The sequence below is a fragment of the Rhinoderma darwinii genome, chromosome 10 (assembly GCF_050947455.1).
Source record: "Rhinoderma darwinii isolate aRhiDar2 chromosome 10, aRhiDar2.hap1, whole genome shotgun sequence".
In the NCBI taxonomy this organism is placed as follows: Eukaryota; Metazoa; Chordata; class Amphibia; order Anura; family Rhinodermatidae; genus Rhinoderma; species Rhinoderma darwinii.
Genome location: NC_134696.1, coordinates 3876584 through 3896980, shown reverse-complemented (window position 1 = coordinate 3896980; position 20397 = coordinate 3876584). Strand labels below are relative to the sequence as shown.

General features: G+C 50.6%; 1 protein-coding gene across 1 annotated transcript in view; it reads left to right on the top strand.

Moving 5' to 3' along the window:
- Window positions 1–2900: 2900 nt before the first annotated feature.
- The window catches only part of SORL1 (sortilin related receptor 1), a 78479-nt gene continuing 60982 nt past the window's right edge, over window positions 2901–20397 (top strand). Inside the window, exons 1-4 of the mRNA XM_075839172.1 lie at window positions 2901–3104; window positions 18063–18179; window positions 18831–18962; window positions 19889–20050. Of these exons, the coding sequence (XP_075695287.1) occupies window positions 2901–3104; window positions 18063–18179; window positions 18831–18962; window positions 19889–20050 (615 nt within the window). The remainder of the gene's footprint in view (window positions 3105–18062; window positions 18180–18830; window positions 18963–19888; window positions 20051–20397) is intronic.

Here is a 20397-nt window from a genome sequence, read left to right as displayed (position 1 = left end):
TGACTGATACATGGAGATATTGGGGGTTTAATGACTGATACATGGAGATATTTGGGGTGTAGTGACTGATACATGGAGATATTGGGGGTGTAATGACTGATACATGGAGGTATTGGGGGTGTAATGACTGATACCATGGAGATATTTGGGGTGGAATGACTGACACATGGAGATTTTGGGGGTGCAATGACTGATACATGGAGATATTGGGGTGCAATGACTGATACATGGAGATATTGGGGGTGTAATGACTGATACATGGAGATATTGGGGGTGTAATGACTGATACATGGAGATATTTGGGGTGTAATGACTGATACATGAGATATTGGGGGTGTAATGACTGATACATGGAGATATTGGGGGTGTAATGACTGATACATGGAGATATTTGGGGTGTAATGACTGATACATGAGATATTGGGGGTGTAATGACTGATACATGGAGATATTTGGGGTGCGATGACTGATACATGGAGATATTGGTGTGTAATGACTGATACATGGAGATATTGGGGTGTAATGACTGATACGTGAGATATTGGGGGTGTGATGACTGATACATGAGATATTGGGGGTGCAATAACTGATACATGGATATATTTGGGGTGTAATGACTGATACATGGATATATTTGGGGTGCAATGACTGATACATGGAGATATTGGGGGTTTAATGACTGATAAATGGAGATATTTGGGGTGGAGTGACTGATACATGGAAATATTGGGGTGTAATGACTGATACATGGAGATATTGGGGTGTAATGACTGATACATGGAGATATTGGGGTGTAATGACTGATACATGGAGATATTTGGGGTGCAATGACTGATACATGGAGATATTGGGGGTTTAATGATTGATACATGAAGATATTTGGGGTGGAGTGACTGATACATGGAAATATTGGGGTGTAATGACTGATACATGGAGATATTGGGGGTGTAATGACTGATACATGGAGATATTGGAGGTGTAATGACTGATACATGGAGATATTGGGGGTGTAATGACTGATACATGAGATATTGGGGTGTATTGACTGATACATGGAGATATTTGGGGTGCAATGACTGATACATGGAGATATTGGGGTGTAATGACTGATACATGGAGATATTTGGGGTGTAATGACTGATACATGGAGATATTGGGGTGTAATGACTGATACATGGAGATATTTGGGGTGGAATGATTGATACATGGAGATATTGGGGTGTAATGACTGATACATGGAGATATTTGGGGTGCAATGACTGATACATGGAGATATTGGGGGTTTAATGACTGATACATGGAGATATTTGGGGTGGAGTGACTGATACATGGAGATATTGGGGTGTAATGACTGATACATGGAGATATTGGGGGTGTAATGACTGATACATGGAGATATTGGGGGTGTAATGACTGATACATGGAGATATTGGGGGTGTAATGACTAATACATGAGATATTGGGGTGTGATGACTGATACATGGAGATATTTGGGGTGTAATGACTGATACATGGAGATATTTGGGGTGTAATGACTGATACATGGAGATATTTGGGGTGTAATGATTGATACATGGAGATATTGGGGTGAAATGACTGATACATGGATATATTTGGGTTGTAATGACTGACACATGGAGATATTGGGGGTGTAATGATTGATACATGGAGATATTGGGTGAAATGACTGATACATGGATATATTTGGGTGCAATGACTGATACATGGAGATATTGGGGGTTTAATGACTGATACATGGAGATATTTGGGGTGCAATGACTGATACATGGAGATATTGGGGGTTTAATGACTGATACATGGAGATATTTGGGGTGTAGTGACTGATACATGGAGATATTGGGGGTGTAATGACTGATACATGGAGGTATTGGGGGTGTAATGACTGATACATGGAGATATTTGGGTGGAATGACTGACACATGGAGATTTTGGGGGTGCATGACTGATACATGGAGATATTTGGGGTGCAATGACTGATACCATGGAGATATTGGGGGTGTAATGACTGATACATGGAGATATTGGGGGTGTAATGACTGATACATGGAGATATTGGGGGTGTAATGACTGATACCTGAGATATTGGGGGTGTAATGACTGATACATGGAGATATTGGGGGTGTAATGACTGATACATGGAGATATTTGGGTGTAATGACTGATACATGAGATATTGGGGGTGTAATGACTGATACATGGAGATATTTGGGGTGCGATGACTGATACATGGAGATATTGGTGTGTACATGACTGATACATGGAGATATTGGGGTGTGATGACTGATACATGGAGATATTGGGGGTGTAATGACTGATACATGGAGATATTGGGGTGTGATGACTGATACATGGAGATATTGGGGGTGTAATGACTGATACATGGAGATATTGGGGGTGTAATGACTGATACATGGAGATATTTGGGGTGGAGTGACTGATACATGGAGATATTTGGGGTGTAATGACTGATACATGAGATATTGGGGGTGTAATGACTGATACATGGAGATATTGGGGGTGTAATGACTGATACATGAGATATTGGGGGTGTAATGACTGATACATGGAGATATTTGGGGTGCGATGACTGATACATGGAGATATTGGTGTGTAATGACTGATACATGGAGATATTGGGGGTGTGATGACTGATACATGGAGATATTGGTGTGTAATGACTGATACATGGAGATATTGGGGTGCAATGACTGACACATGGAGATATTGGGGTGCAATGACTGATACATGGAGATATTGTGGGTCAGACTATGACGGTGTCTGGCAGGGACGGCTGTTTGCTGTGAGGGGACCGGCGCCGGTAGGTCACGTGTCTCCGGTAGGCGGCGGTGTTGGGGGGGGGGGTCACGTGTTGTCAGAAGATGGCGGAGTGTGAGGCGGTGAGGAGGCGGCGGTGGTGCTCGGTCGCTGTGGCCGGGCTGGGGCTGCTGTTGCTGGGGGTCGCCGCTGCGGAGGGGAGCACACTGACGGCTCGGTACCCAGGACCCGGGAGCAGCGGAGAACACACCCGGAGCAGGAGGAGCTCACAGCCCAGCGCTGAGCACCCGGTGCGGGTGTATGGCCAGGTGAGGGGGAGCAGCCGAGGCACTGAACCGGGAGGAAGCTCGAGAGAGCCCGGTGCTGAGAGCTCACCTGTGTGCCCGGCATCCCTGTGTCCTGAGCCCATGTCCCGGCCTGCCCGCTATGTATACTGCCCCCCTGCCTCTGTGTATACTGCCCCCTGCCTCTGTGTATACTGCCCCCTGCCTCTGTGTATACTGCCCCCCTGCCTCTGTATACTGCCCCCTGCCTCTGTGTATACTGCCCCCCTGCCTCTGTGTATACTGCCCCCTGCCTCTGTGTATACTGCCCCCTGCCTCTGTGTATACTGCCCCCTGCCTCTGTGTATACTGCCCCCTGCCTCTGTGTATACTGCCCCTGCCTCTGTGTATACTGCCCCCTGCGTATACTGCCCCCTGCGTATACTGCCCCCTGCCTCTGTGTATACTTCCCCCCTGCCTCTATGTATACTGCCCCCTGCCTCTGTGTATACTGCCCCCTGCCTCTATGTATACTGCCCCCTGCCTCTGTGTATACTGCCCCCTGCGTATACTGCCCCCTGCCTCTGTGTATACTGCCCCCCTGCCTCTGTGTATACTGCCCCCCTGCCTCTGTGTATACTGCCCCCTGCCTCTGTGTATACTGCCCCCTGCCTCTGTGTATACTGCCCCCTGCCTCTGTGTATACTGCCCCCTGCCTCTATGTATACTGCCCCCCTGCCTCTGTGTATACTGCCCCCCTGCCTCTGTGTATACTGCCCCCCTGCCTCTGTGTATACTGCCCCCCTGCCTCTGTGTATACTGCCCCCCTGCCTCTGTGTATACTGCCCCCCCTGCCTCTGTGTATACTGCCCCCCTGCCTCTGTGTATACTGCCCCCCTGCCTCTGTGTATACTGCCCCCCTGCCTCTGTGTATACTGCCCCCCTGCCTCTGTGTATACTGCCCCCCTGCCTCTGTGTATACTGCCCCCCCTGCCTCTGTGTATACTGCCCCCCTGCCTCTGTGTATACTGCCCCCCTGCCTCTGTGTATACTGCCCCCCTGCCTCTGTGTATACTGCCCCCTGCCTCTGTGTATACTGCCCCCTGCCTCTGTGTATACTGCCCCCTGCCTCTGTGTATACTGCCCCCCTGCCTCTGTGTATACTGCCCCCTGCGTATACTGCCCCCTGCCTCTGTGTATACTGCCCCCTGCCTCTGTGTATACTGCCCCCTGCCTCTATGTATACTGCCCCCCTGCCTCTGTGTGTACTGCCCCCCTGCCTCTGTGTGTACTGCCCCCCTGCCTCTGTGTATACTGCCCCCCTGCCTCTGTGTATACTGCCCCCCTGCCTCTGTGTATACTGCCCCCCTGCCTCTGTGTATACTGCCCCCCCTGCCTCTGTGTATACTGCCCCCCCTGCCTCTGTGTATACTGCCCCCCCCTGCCTCTGTGTATACTGCCCCCCCTGCCTCTGTGTATACTGCCCCCCCCTGCCTCTGTGTATACTGCCCCCCTGCCTCTGTGTATACTGCCCCCCTGCCTCTGTGTATACTGCCCCCCTGCCTCTGTGTATACTGCCCCCCCTGCCTCTGTGTATACTGCCCCCCTGCCTCTGTGTATACTGCCCCCCTGCCTCTGTGTATACTGCCCCCCTGCCTCTGTGTATACTGCCCCCCTGCCTCTGTGTATACTGCCCCCCTGCCTCTGTGTATACTGCCCCCCTGCCTCTGTGTATACTGCCCCCCTGCCTCTGTGTATACTGCCCCCTGCCTCTGTGTATACTGCCCCCCTGCCTCTGTGTATACTGCCCCCCTGCCTCTGTGTATACTGCCCCCCTGCCTCTGTGTATACTGCCCCCCTGCCTCTGTGTATACTGCCCCCCCTGCCTCTGTGTATACTGCCCCCCTGCCTCTGTGTATACTGCCCCCTGCCTCTGTGTATACTGCCCCCTGCCTCTGTGTATACTGCCCCCTGCCTCTGTGTATACTGCCCCCTGCCTCTGTGTATACTGCCCCCTGCCTCTGTGTATACTGCCCCCTGCCTCTGTGTATACTGCCCCCTGCCTCTGTGTATACTGCCCCCCTGCCTCTGTGTATACTGCCCCCCTGCCTCTGTGTATACTGCCCCCCTGCCTCTGTGTATACTGCCCCCCTGCCTCTGTGTATACTGCCCCCTGCCTCTTTGTATACTGCCCCCCTGCCTCTGTGTATACTGCCCCCCTGCCTCTGTGTATACTGCCCCCCTGCCTCTGTGTATACTGCCCCCCTGCCTCTGTGTATACTGCCCCCTGCCTCTGTGTATACTGCCCCCTGCCTCTGTGTATACTGCCCCCTGCCTCTGTGTATACTGCCCCCCTGCCTCTGTGTATACTGCCCCCCCTGCCTCTGTGTATACTGCCCCCCCCTGCCTCTGTGTATACTGCCCCCCCTGCCTCTGTGTATACTGCCCCCTGCGTATACTGCCCCCTGCGTATACTGCCCCCTGCGTATACTGCCCCCTGCGTATACTGCCCCCTGCCTCTGTGTATACTGCCCCCTGCCTCTGTGTATACTGCCCCCCCTGCCTCTGTGTATACTGCCCCCCCTGCCTCTGTGTATACTGCCCCCCCTGCCTCTGTGTATACTGCCCCCCCTGCCTCTGTGTATACTGCCCCCTGCGTATACTGCCCCCTGCGTATACTGCCCCCTGCCTCTGTGTGTACTGCCCCCTGCCTCTGTGTGTACTGCCCCCTGCCTCTGTGTGTACTGCCCCCTGCCTCTGTGTGTACTGCCCCCTGCCTCTGTGTGTACTGCCCCCTGCCTCTGTGTGTACTGCCCCCTGCCTCTGTGTGTACTGCCCCCTGCCTCTCTGTGTACTGCCCCCTGCCTCTCTGTGTACTGCCCCCTGCCTCTATGTGTACTGCCCCCCTGCCTCTATGTGTACTGCCCCCTGCCTCTATATGTACTGCCCCCTGCCTCTATATGTACTGCCGCCCCGTCCCCTGCCTCTGTGTACTGCCGCCCCGTCCCCTGCCTCTGTGTACTGCCGCCCCGTCCCCTGCCTCTGTGTACTGCCGCCCCGTCCCCTGCCTCTGTGTACTGCCGCCCCGTCCCCTGCCTCTGTGTACTGCCGCCCCGTCCCCTGCCTCTGTGTACTGCCGCCCCGTCCCCTGCCTCTGTGTACTGCCGCCCCGTCCCCTGCCTCTGTGTACTCCCGCCCCGTCCCCTGCCTCTGTGTACTGCCGCCCCTTCACCTGCCTCTGTGTACTGCCGCTCCGTCCCCTTCCTCTGTGTACTGCCGCCCCGTCCCCTTCCTCTGTGTACTGCCGCCCCGTCCCCTTCCTCTGTGTACTGCCGCCCCGTCCCCTTCCTCTGTGTACTGCCGCCCCTTCACCTGCCTCTGTGTACTGCTGCCTCTGTGCACTGCCGCCCCGTCCTCTGCCTCTGTGTACTGCCGCCCCGTCCCCTGCCTCTGTGTACTGCCGCCCCGTCCCCTGCCTCTGTGTACTGCCGCCCCGTCCTCTGCCTCTGTGTACTGCCGCCCCGTCCCCTGCCTCTGTGTACTGCCGCCCCGTCCCCTGCCTCTGTGTACTGCCGCCCCGTCCCCTTCCTCTGTGTACTGCCGCCCCGTCCCCTGCCTCTGTGTACTGCCGCCCCGTCCCCTGCCTCTGTGTACTGCTGCCTCTGTGTACTGCCGCCCCGTCCCCTGCCTCTGTGTACTGCCGCCCCGTCCCCTGCCTCTGTGTACTGCCGCCCCGTCCCCTGCCTCTGTGTACTGCCGCCCCGTCCCCTGCCTCTGTTTACTGCCGCCCCGTCCCCTGCCTCTGTGTACTGCCGCTCCGTCCCCTGCCTCTGTTTACTGCCGCCCCGTCCCCTGCCTCTGTGTACTACCCCCTTGCCTCTGTATACTACCCCCCTTGCCTCTGTATACTACCCCCCTTGCCTCTGTATACTACCCCCCTTGCCTCTGTATACTACCCCCCCTTGCCTCTGTATACTACCCCCCCTTGCCTCTGTATACTACCCCCCCTTGCCTCTGTATACTACCCCCCTTGCCTCTGTATACTACCCCCCTTGCCTCTGTATACTACCCCCCCCTTGCCTCTGTATACTACCCCCCCTTGCCTCTGTATACTACCCCCCCCTTGCCTCTGTATACTACCCCCCTTGCCTCTGTATACTACCCCCCCTTGCCTCTGTATACTGCCTTTGCTTTTATATACGGTGTTCTATACTCTGTTGGACCATATTACCGGTGTCTGTGTACTCCATGAGCCTATATCCTGCCCGGTGCTGTATCCTCTGCTGTATACACGTTTTGTATTCCATCTTGGACGGCGTATACTGCCTCATTACGCTACATAGCTGTGTTGATACGTTGTTTCCAGGTTTGTACATTCGTATTCTCTGCTCCACCTGTCGCCTCCGCTGTGGGGTAACCCGGGGGGCTGCACCTCGCTCTGTATTATTACACATCTCCCAATAGAGACTCAAACTAGTTTATATTTCCATTTGATACCCCTCCCCCACACCCCATCATATAAGTGGCGCCGGGTATTTACATTTGCTGCCTGTTTATTCAGTTTTTCGCTCTGGTGGCGTCTTCTGACCCCCGGGATGGAATCCGCCGCTTCATCCACGGCCTCGTGTCTTTTTTTATTATAAACCGTTTATTGATTTTTATAGGGAGAGATTGAGAGCGGCGACGCTTTATTATACTGCTCAGGAAACTCTCGCCGCTGCCTCCTTGTATATTTCAGTGTTTGACATTTTGTGTCCTGGGATGACGTACTGGAGTGATGTGATGATTTCTCCAGGAGCCCCGTATGTCATAAGTGAAGGATCGCTGCTGAGAATAGTCATTGTGTATTCATCTTACCGTTTGTATTCACTTTTTCCTGTGACCTACAATTCCAAGCTCTTCTGCATACTCCAGAGCTGCACTCACTATTCTACAGTTACATCCTGTATTATACTAATGTATATGTAAATACACAGTGACACCCCCAGCAGAATAGTGAGTGCAGCTCTGGAGTATAATACAGGATGTAACTCGGGATCATACAGGATCAGCAATGTACACAGTGACTCCACCAGTCGAATAGTGAGTGCAGCTCTGGAGTATAATACAGGATATAACTCAGGATCAGTACAGGAGAAGTAATGTAATGTATGTACACAGTGACTCCACCAGCAGAATAGTGAGTGCAGCTCTGGAGTATAATACAGGATGTAACTCCGGATCAGTACAGGATAAGTAATGTAATGTATGTATACAGTGACTCCACCAGCAGAATAGGGAGTGCAGCTCTGGAGTATAATACAGGACGTAACTCAGGATCAGTACAGGATAAGTAATGTAATGTATGTACACAGTGACTCCACCAGCAGAATAGTGAGTACAGCTCTGGAGTATAATACAGGATGTAACTCCGGATCAGTACAGGATAAGTAATGTAATGTATGTACACAGTGACTCCACCAGCAGAATAGGGAGTGCAGCTCTGGAGTATAATACAGGATGTAACTCCGGATCAGTACAGGATAAGTAATGTAATGTATGTACACAGTGACTCCACCAGCAGAATAGTGAGTACAGCTCTGGAGTATAATACAGGATATAACTCAGGATCAGTACAGGATAAGTAATGTAATGTATGTACACAGTGACTCCACCAGCAGAATAGTGAGTGCAGCTCTGGAGTATAATACAGGATGTAACTCCGGATCAGTACAGGATAAGTAATGTAATGTATGTATACAGTGACTCCACCAGCAGAATAGGGAGTGCAGCTCTGGAGTATAATACAGGATGTAACTCAGGATCAGGACAGGATATGTAATGTAATGTATGTATACAGTGACTCCACCAGCAGAATAGTGAGTGCAGCTCTGGAGTATAATACAGGATGTAACTCAAGATCAGTACAGGATAAGTAATGTAATGTATAAACACAGTGACTCCACCAGCAGAATAGTGAGTGCAGCTCTGGGGTATAATACAGGATGTAACTCAGGATAAGTAATGTATGTACACAGTGATTCCACCAGCAGAATAGTGAGTGCAGCTCTGGAGTATAATACAGGATGTAACTCAGGATCAGTGCAGGAAATGCAATGTATGTATACAGTGATTCCACCAGCAGAATAGTGAGTGCAGCTCTGGAGTATAATACAGGATATAACTCAGGATCAGTACAGGATAAGTAATGTAATGTCTGTACATAGTGACTCCACCAGCAGAATAGTGAGTGCAGCTCTGGAGTATAATACAGGATATAACTCAGGATCAGTACAGGATAAGTAATGTAATGTATGTACACAGTGACTCCACCAGCAGCAGAATAGTGAGTGCAGCTCTGGAGTATAATACAGGATGTAACTCAGGATCAGTACAGGATGAGTAATGTAATGTATGTACACAGTGACTCCACCAGCAGAATAGTGAGTGCAGCTCTGGAGTATAATACAGGATGTAACTCAGGGTCAGTACAGGATAAGTAATGTAATGTATGTATACAGTGACTCCACCAGCAGAATAGTGAGTGCAGCTCTGGAGTATAATACAGGATGTAACTCCGGATCAGTACAGGATAAGTAATGTAATGTATGTACACAGTGACTCCACCAGCAGAATAGTGAGTGCAGCTCTGGAGTATAATACAGGATGTAACTCCGGATCAGTACAGGATAAGTAATGTAATGTATGTATACAGTGACTCTGCTGTATATGCAGGTTATATCTGTGTTACACTATAATATGGGCTTAAGAGTTGGACATTCTCACTTTAAATCATTGTCCCCTGAATCTACATGACTGTTATTAGAACCAGGTTTTTGGCATCTCCAGGCCCTTTTCATTGATGCCAAGTGGGTCATCTTGTACCCACGAGCTCCGTCCTGCAGCTCCTTGTACGAGGTAGATTAACTAATTGCTTCTAAAACCATTGCACAAATTACATCCGATGTCGCCTCCGTAATACAGCGCCGTCTGTATTATGCATGAGGCGATACGTTAGTCTGATGCTGAAATAGTTACAATCTCTATCGATACGTTGTTCACACTCATTGTAGCTGCAGAACCAGTGATCAGGACATACGTAAAAGCGGAGGCTAAAAAGGCAGATGCAGCCGTGAAATGACCGTGCAAATCTATAACCGCTGCTCCGTGTGACCCTCTGACTTTATTAGGGGAGAAATTTCAAGTTAAACAATCAGATTGTAGCAAAGTGGTTGTGGATATGTCGGCGCATTGTCGCCACCTCCGCCCTGTTCTATAAGCCATGTGACGGTGTCTGCGGAGCTCCACCTGGTAACACTCGTCCTCAGGGGAGACCTTCTACCTGCAGCCGCCCTGTCGTGTCATCTGTCATTCAGCTCGGGGGGAAAATCCCTTAAATACGTCTAGAAAAAAAAGTTTGTATTTTAGTTTTTGCGTCATATATTCTCACTACACGGAGAAAGTATTTTATCACGTCCCATTATAAATCCACAGACGTTAATATGGAGCTGCTCCCTCTTTGCTGTAAAACATCTTCCCCCTCTTCTGGGGATTTCTAGAAGATTTTGGGGTCTATTGGAATTTTGGCCCTTCATCCAGAAGATCATTTGTGAGGTCAGACACTGATGTTGGGGGAGGGGGCCGGGCTCGTAATCTCTGTTCTAGTTCATCCTAGGGCTACGTTCACACAGGGTGGATACGCTGCGTAAGAGCATACAGCATGTCCGCCATGTGCGCTGCAGGGAATTCTGGCTCAAGTACCGCACCAAATTGTGGTGCCATTTTCCTGATGGAATGTCCGCTGCGGAAAACTGCACGGAAAAATAAAAAGGACACTTACCGTGGCGACGCGGCCCTCTGAAGTCATGACGCTCTGCAGCCCTGGGATGACATTTCATCCCATGTTACCGCTGTAGCCTGTGATTGGCTGCTTCGGTCACATGGGATGAAACGTCATCCCGGGAGGCCGGCCCGGACGAAGAAGCACAGGATTCTGGGTACGTTTTTTTCGGAGTCTGCAAGTTGTTGCGGATTTTACCTCCCCATTAAATTCAATGGTGAATCCCTCAGCAAGCAGCGATTACGCAAATACAACTGACGTGCTGCAGATTAAAATAACGCACCGCGTGTCAATTTTTGAGCGTTTTTTTCCGCTCAGCGTTTACGCAGCGTGTGGAGGAGATTTCTTCAAATCTCATCCACTTTGCTGCTACCGTACTATGTTGCCAGTTTTCCGCAACAAAAAATTTTGTTGCGGAAAATCCACAGTGTTTCTGCTACGTGTGAACTGACCCTGGAGGCTTTGGATGGGGTCAGGACTCTGTGCGGCTAGTCAACATTCCCCCCCCCCCAATCATGTCTTTATGGACCTTGTGCACTGGGCGCAGTCATGACGAGCATAAAAGACCGAACCCCAAACTGTTCCTACGAAGTTGGAAGTGACAATTGGCCAAAATGTTTTGTGTTCTGAAGAATTAACCCTTCACTGGAACTAAGGGACCGACCCCTGAAAAACACCCGCATTACCCCTCCCCCACCAAACTTTACAGCTGGCACAATAGTCAGGCGGGTAACAATCTCCTGCCATCACCAAACTCATCATCAGACCCCCAGATAGAGAAGCGTCACTACACAGAACACGCGGCTCCAGAGTGCGGCGGCTTTACCCCCTCCATCTGACGCTTGGCATTGTGCTGGGTGATGTTCGGCCATGTTGCTCCCGGGCACAGTGTGCGGATGTTAAGGGTATGTGCGCACACACTAATTACGTCCGTAATGGACGGAACGTATTTCGGCCGCAAGTCCCGGACCGAACACAGTGCAAGGAGCCGGGCTCCTAGCATCATACTTATGTACGATGCTAGAAGTCCCTGCCTCGCTGCAGGACAACTGTCCCGTACTGTAATCATGATTATACTACGGGACAGTTGTCCTGCAGCAAGGCAGGGACTCCTAGCGTCGTACATAACTATGATGCTAGGAGCCCGGCTCCCTGCACTGTGTTCGGTCCGGAACTTGCGGCCGAAATACGTCCGTATATTACGGACGTAATTAGTGTGTGTGCACATACCCAATAGCAGGTGAGGTCTGTATTCTGCAGTTATGGAGTCAGCGGAGTGTTGGTGACTTTTCTGCACTTGCTCCTCGGCACTCACCCTGCCGCTCTGTCACTTTACGTGGCCTGCACTTCGTGGCTGAGTTTCTGCAGTTTCTTCCACTTTATAATACTATCAGTCACAGGTTATGGGGGGGGGGGGGGATATCCAGGAGCGAAGACATTTCCGTGACTGACGTTTTCCCCCCGGTGACGTCCTATTACAGGACCGCGCTGGAGGTCACTGATCTCTTTACCACGACCCGTTCTACTACTAATGTCTGTAACGTGACTGCAGGGCGAGTGCCAGATTTATATATAAGGGGGGATGGGACTAAATTATGAGGGGGGGGGGTCAATGCTTGTCTCCATATAATGTGTATTTTTTAAGACTAGATTACAGAACTGGAGCAAAAAATTTGTTGTTTTTTTTTCAAAGTGGTGCTGCATTTCCTCCTGGGTTACATAGTTATATAGTTTGTTCGGTTAAAAAGGCTGAACCAGGAAGATCAGGATGAGCTGAGGAATACAGTCTGGGTGTACCCCCCTTCATCTCCTCTATAGGAGAGAGATGGGACAGTGTGACCGCCTGGCCGGGTCTTCCTCTTGTTTGCTGCCTCTCTCTCCAGTTTCATCCTTGTCCCCCTTCTCCTGCTGCCTCTCCAGCTTCATCCTTGTCCCCCTTCTCCTGCTGCCTCTCCAGCTTCATCCTTGTCCCCCTTCTCCTGCTTCCTCTCCAGTTTCATCCTTGTCCCCCTTCTCCTGCTGCCTCTCCAGTTTCATCCTTGTCCCCCTTCTCCAGCTGCCTCTCCAGCTTCATCCTTGTCCCCCTTCTCCTGCTGCCTCGCCAGCTTCATCCTTGTCCCCCTTCTCCTGCTGCCTCGCCAGCGTTATCCTTGTCCCCCTTCTCCTGCTGCCTCTCCAGCTTCATCCTTGTCCCCCTTCTCCTGCTGCCTCTCCAGCTTCATCCTTGTCCCCCTTCTCCTGCTGCCTCGCCAGCTTCATGCTTGTTCCCCTTCTCCTGCTGCCTCTCCAGTTTCATCCTTGTCCCCCTTCTCCTGCTGCCTCTCCAGTGTCATCCTTGTCCCCCTTCTCCTGCTGCCTCTCCAGTTTCATCCTTGTCCCCCTTCTCCTGCTGCCTCTCCAGTTTCATCCTTGTCCCCCTTCTCCTGCTGCCTCTCCAGCGTCATCCTTGTCCCTTCTCCTGCTGCCTCTCTAGTTTCATCCTTGTCCCCCTTCTCCTGCTGCCTCTCCAGTTTCATCCTTGTCCCCCTTCTCCTGCTGCCTCTCTAGTTTCATCCTTGTCCCCCTTCTCCTGCTGCCTCTCTAGTTTCATTCTTGTCCCCCTTCTCCTGCTGCCTCTCCAGTTTCATCCTTGTCCCCCTTCTCCTGCTGCCTCTCCAGTTTCATCCTTGTTCCCCTTCTCCTGCTGCCTCTCCAGCTTCATCCTTGTTCCCCTTCTCCTGCTGCCTCTCCAGCTTAATGCTTGTCCCCCTTCTCCTGCTGCCTCTCCAGCTTCATCCTTGTCCCCCTTCTCCTGCTGCCTCGCCAGCTTCATCCTTGTCCCCCTTCTCCTGCTGCCTCGCCAGCTTCATCCTTGTCCCCCTTCTCCTGCTGCCTCGCCAGCGTTATCCTTGTCCCCCTTCTCCTGCTGCCTCTCCAGTTTCATCCTTGTCCCCCTTCTCCTGCTGCCTCGCCAGCGTTATCCTTGTCCCCCTTCTCCTGCTGCCTCTCCAGCTTCATCCTTGTCCCCCTTCTCCTGCTGCCTCTCCAGTTTCATCCTTGTCCCCCTTCTCCTGCTGCCTCTCCAGCTTCATCCTTGTCCCCCTTCTCCTGCTGCCTCTCCAGTTTCATCCTTGTCCCCCTTCTCCTGCTGCCTCTCCAGTTTCATCCTTGTCCCCCTTCTCCTGCTGCCTCTCCAGTTTCATCCTTGTCCCCCTTCTCCTGCTGCCTCTCCAGCTTCATCCTTGTTCCCCTTCTCCTGCTGCCTCTCCAGCTTAATCCTTGTCCCCCTTCTCCTGCTGCCTCTCCAGCTTCATCCTTGTCCCCCTTCTCCTGCTGCCTCTCCAGTTTCATCCTTGTCCCCCTTCTCCTGCTGCCTCTCCAGTTTCATCCTTGTCCCCCTTCTCCTGCTGCCTCTCCAGTTTCATCCTTGTCCCCCTTCTCCTGCTGCCTCTCCAGCTTCATCCTTGTTCCCCTTCTCCTGCTGCCTCTCCAGCTTAATCCTTGTCCCCCTTCTCCTGCTGCCTCTCCAGCTTCATCCTTGTCCCCCTTCTCCTGCTGCCTCTCCAGTTTCATCCTTGTCCCCCTTCTCCTGCTGCCTCTCCAGTTTCATCCTTGTCCCCCTTCTCCTGCTGCCTCTCCAGCTTCATCCTTGTCCCCCTTCTCCTGCTGCCTCTCCAGTTTCATCCTTGTCCCCCTTCTCCTGCTGCCTCTCCAGCTTCATCCTTGTTCCCCTTCTCCTGCTGCCTCTCCAGCTTCATCCTTGTCCCCCTTCTCCTGCTGCCTCTCCAGTTTCATCCTTGTCCCCCTTCTCCTGCTGCCTCTCCAGTTTCATCCTTGTCCCCCCTTCTCCTGCTGCGCCTCTAGTTTCATCCTTGTCCCCCCTTCTCCTGCTGCCTCTCCAGTTTCATCCTTGTCCCCCTTCTCCTGCTGCCTCTCCAGTTTCATCCTTGTCCCCCTTCTCCTGCTGCCTCTCCAGTTTCATCCTTGTCCCCCTTCTCCTGCTGCCTCTCCAGTATCATCCTTGTCCCCCTTTTCCTGCTGCCTCTCCAGCTTCATCCTTGTTCCCCTTTTCCTGCTGCCTCTCCAGTTTCATCCTTGTCCCCCTTCTCCTGCTGCCTCTCCAGTTTCATCCTTGTCCCCCTTTTCCTGCTGCCTCTCCAGCTTCATCCTTGTCCCCCTTCTCCTGCTGCCTCTCCAGTATCATCCTTGTCCCCCTTTTCCTGCTGCCTCTCCAGCTTCATCCTTGTCCCCCTTCTCCTGCTGCCTCTCCAGTTTCATCCTTGTCCCCCTTCTCCTGCTGCCTCTCCAGTTTCATCCTTGTCCCCCTTCTCCTGCTGCCTCTCCAGTTTCATCCTTGTCCCCCTTCTCCTGCTGCCTCTCCAGTTTCATCCTTGTCCCCCTTCTCCTGCTGCCTCTCCAGTTTCATCCTTGTCCCCCTTCTCCTGCTGCCTCTCCAGTTTCATCCTTGTCCCCCTTCTCCTGCTGCCTCTCCAGCTTCATCCTTGTTCCCCTTCTCCTGCTGCCTCTCCAGTTTCATCCTTGTCCCCCTTCTCCTGCTGCCTCTCCAGTTTCATCCTTGTCCCCCTTCTCCTGCTGCCTCTTTGATCTGCATTTTGTACAGAATAAGGACAAATGTCATCCGCGCTGTAACTGTGTACACAGGTGGAGCAGCATGGGTGCAGCGATGAACCTGTGTATTCTCATATCAAACAAACAACAAACCAATCACGAGTTCAGTCACCTGGAGACGAGCGCCCTGGAGACGAGCGTCCCTGAGCTCAGCGCCATCATCTACAGCCCCCCCCCCTCTGTATATACCCAACCCTCAGTGTCTGCAGCAGAGCAGCACTCCTACCGAACGCCCTCAATAACAGCGATGTCACTAATGTCCACCCCGCGCTGGAGAAAAACCTGGTATTGCGTGTTACTGACACTGAGCCCTTTCTGATCTTCTGTTCAATTCCACACTATTTTTAAGATCTCTACTTGCTGTCAATGAATATAAACACTTGTTTATATTCAAATGCTGAAAACCAGTCCTGACCTAGTCCTTTTCTGCCAGTTAATGACATCGCTAGTACAATCCTTCCCCTGTCCCGATAGTTTGCTACAATGTATCAGTGCAGTGGATTGTCTTCGGTCTGTACAGGTTTTCAGCCCTTTAATATAAACTATACATGTTCCCGTTCATTGAAAGCAAGCAGAGATCTTAAAGATCGTGAGGAGTCGAAGCACAAACTATATTAGAAAGCTGTAGAACTTCTCATTATACAATGATTCAGCTTTATTTTACCCAATCTAGAAGATGCAGAGTAACCGCAGACAAGGTTTACACCAGGAGGCGCTCCAGACAGCACAGAACCCAGCCAAATAGCAGCACAGAGGATTTGTAGGAGATGTGCTGTCAAGGTGGGGTGTCGCCCTGTGGTTCTCAGTTTAGTATGTTCTGTACGTGAGACTTCACATCTTTGATATTAATAATGCAGAAGTCACAGGATTTACAATGCAGGTTATTTCTTGAGACAAAGTGACATCCTCTTCTTCCTCCTCCTCCTCCTCTTCCTCCTCCTCCTCCACCTCCTCCTCGTCTTCTCGTGTCCGAGATCCCCGGCTCGTCCTGCGTCACCACATTCAAGGCTAACTTTATTGTCTCAGCTTTCCCAGACTACAGAGAAGCTCATTTTAGGCAGAATTTCCATTCCTGGAGTCTGGAAAAGATGGGTATTTTCACCCAGCTTTCTCAGACTCCCGAACAGCAAACCTGCCTATTTATTCAATGACACATCCCTGGCTCTCACATAGGTGCATCACTGGATTTGTTATTCAGGAATCTTATAAAGCTGGGTGGCAAATTCTGTGGGTGCTGTCATAGTGGCCGTATCTGTTTTCACCCAACTTTCCCAGCTTTTCCTAACAAGTCTGCCTGTGTATGCAATGATCTATCCCCTGCTCTCACATAAGTGCATCACTGGGCAGGTTAGTCCTCCCATTAAAGAACACTATGGTCAGCCTCAACTGGCTGATAACAGGGAGCAATAGATTGTATTCACCTCCCTATGGAGAGGAAATAGACGGCAGACTTCGTGTATTGTGTCTTTAAGACTTGTCCCCCACCCCCCCACCCCTGAAGTTCTGATTTGAAGCAGATGTCGCTGGTCACAGATATGAGGTACCGGGATTATATCAGATCTGGTGCAGGACACAATGTGACAGATGTAGTCACCATCCTCTGCTGCTGCTGTCCTCCAGGATGATGGGTGTTGCAGTTTGCAGTGTATGATCTTCCTGGTTTACATGGACACAGAGTGAACTGTACAGAGACTGGTTATTATGCCCTTGTATGATGATTATTATTTATGATGCTTTGCTGTTTATTGCGCTGTGTGTTCAAGGATCAGTCACCAGCACACGCAGGTACCCGCTGTTCATCTTCTTCAGTGGCGGATGTTTTTTGGACACGGCTATGGCGCATTGTCTGTTGGTGTCGGAGGTAGTCTAAAATCCACCTCCTATCTTTCCTGAGGCTCAGGCTGCTGTTCCTACTCTTCCCCCATGCTTTACACTGCAGCTCTACTTGTTCAAATTTAAGGCCATGCTTAAGAACAACCTCCGTTAAGCCCTCTCAGCCAATCAGCAAAGCCTAAAGGAGTCACATGACACGCTTCCATGTGCAGCCCTGACTCCCTTATTGACTGTATACATTAATCCCAACCCTCCTGACCTAGTCCTGCTCACAGAGCTGGTGCTCTTGTTACAATGTATCCATGTAGGTAAAATCTACTTTAAATTTGCAATCCTCACTATTTTCAAGGTCTCTGTTTGCGGTCAGTGAATGGAGACCTTCTTGTTTGCATGCAGAAGCTCTGTCCTGACCTGCTAAGTCTCACACAGCTGGTGGGTTTGTTACAGGGTATTGGTGTAGGTAAGAGCTATCGGCCGGAGTTCAGTACAGAAGAGATTTGTGCTGCTCAGTTTCTCACCGTACATTGTCTCCACTGATGCAATGTAACATCTGCTGTTTAAGCAACTCTGTACAGGTTCTGGATATGCCAATTCACTGTCAGCAAGTAGAGGTTTTGAAAATGTTAGGAAATTGTAGCACACATTTCATCAGAAAGTTTTTATACATGTAATCCTGGATAATAGTTCTATCTGTTACAATATATCACTGGATTCTAATGATTCTCTGACCTCCGCTGTTTCAGGTCAGCCTCAATGATTCTCACAATCAGATTGTCGTCCATTGGGCCGGAGAGAGAAGCAACGTCATCGTGGGCCTCACCAGAGACAGCCTGGGATCTCTGGGCATCAAGAGCAGCAATGTAAGTGGACATGGAAGCGGCTGCCCCGCCACCCGCACCACTGCAATGTAGATGTCATTTAAAAGAGCACTCCGCCTACGTTCATTTTTGCCAAAATGTGATAAATACGGCTTTGAGTGATTTGGAAAAGTGTGACTTGTGTCCTGTCACCCCCTCCGCTTCCTCTAAAGCAGTTGTTTTATCACCGACCATTCCTTTCATATGGGAATACAGGGCGGCGATCGCTGAACGGCTGATTTATCCGGGGGAGACCCTTCAGCTGCAGCGGCCACTGCCGGGTAATATATTGCACCATGGCGGTTATTCAGATGATTAGGAGCCGCTCTGACCCCCCCCCCCCCTCTATGACATTCGGAATAGGAAATATGGGCTGGGGTTTTCTTCATGAGTTGACCCCATTATGTTCAATGCAGAGATGGCAATTAACCCGTCAAATCTGAGCCAGACTGGTCACTAAGGGCAGTCCCAATATAGTGTAGGGTGTAGCTGGATTGTCCCTGAGCTGACGTCCGTCACTGCCCGTCTCAGCCTGCAGGATTAATCACATTTCTATACATGTAGGTGGTGTTCCCCTTTAAGCTCTTGTCTACCGTTGTGGTCTTCACATGTCGCCTCCCTGTATATGATGCTGTATGTTCTGATTCTGCTCAGGTCTACGTGTCTTATGACTATGGAAAAAGCTTCAAGAGGATATCTGACAAGTTTCGACACCCGCCTGTCAGCAACGAGGGCATCGGTCCCACCGTGGCCCAGTTCTTCCACAGCCCCGTCGACAACAAGCGGGTAACTCTCTGCCGCTGTGCCCATGTCATTGTTTATGGGGGGACATTGTTACCTGGTGAGGAGCCCCCTATAGAATTCATTCCGGTGACTAAACCGCCGTCCATACTTTTTCCGTAACATGAACAGCGTTTTCCGGTTTTCTAGAAATAAATCCTAATTATTCTATAATAAAAAGTTCTGCGTCCTGCTAATACGTTTGTCTTTAAATTTCTCGCCGTACTCTGCTTGCTTCCAGCGAATAGGAGCGTTCATTGTTTACATCCAAAAGGCTAAAAGGCCATCCTGACCTAATTCTTCTAACTGGAGAGGGTTTGTTACAATTGTATCCAGTCTACACAATCCACTAGGAGATGAACACCGCAGCAGGACACTTCTCTCGTCTGTCCTGATGGTTTGTAACAATGTTTCAGTTCTGGTAAAATGTTGCAGTTTGGGATCCGCACGGTTTATCTCACTGCGGATTGTGAAGACTGGATACAATGGTAGCAAACACTCAGCTGTGAGAAGTATTAATTCACATGTGTTTTTAGCCTCTGAATGTAAAGAAGAATGTTCTCAGTCACTGACAGCAAGTAGAGATCTTGAAAATGTTGAGGATTTTAAAACACCATGTACATTAGAAAACCTGTAGACGGTAATTTAGATTTACTTAAAACTGGAGAACCCCCATAATCTATAGGAGAAGAAGTGGGGAGTTCTGGTACAATGTGCTATTTTTCCCGCAGGTGTGAGCGGAGTGTCAGCTGTTGCGATCTATTTACAGCCGTCAGTCCAGTAATTCGCCAACCAAAGGTGATACCAGCGTCCGGGGACAGAGCGCGGCGTGATAATTGTCCCTGCGATTTCTCGCCATTTGGAGCGGCACACGTGACCTGACGCTGTTACTTTTATTTTCGTGCACTGAATTCTTTTTCCTTGTGTTTCAGTATATATTCGTGGACGCCAACACCAACCACCTGTGGATCACCACGGATTTTTGCATTACCGTGAAGGGTTTTTCAATTCCATTTAAACCGACCGATCTCCTCCTGCACGCCAATGATACGAACCTGGTGCTGGGCTACGACAAGCTGCACCCCAACAAGCAGGTGAGGCGTAATTACAGGAACATTCAGCATCAATCCGTTAATCCGGCAGTAATTGGGGTTTATATACGCCGGATTATCGGATGTTCTGCAAAAGTCAGTTTTTGGCCCAGTTTTTCTTTAGCCAAGGCCGGAAGTGGCTGCAAAACGAAGGAAAGGGGCAACAAAAGACACTGACGCATCTCCTTTCTTTTGTGTCCAATCTTGTTTGTCAAAAAAATTTCACAAAAATTGCACCGCAAACTGCATCGAAACTGTGTGTGATCCTGGCCTGGAAATCTGTGGGGGAAGGGGGAGGATGGGACCGAAATTTATCAAACAGGTGGGTCATGGCTCCCAGACCCCAATAG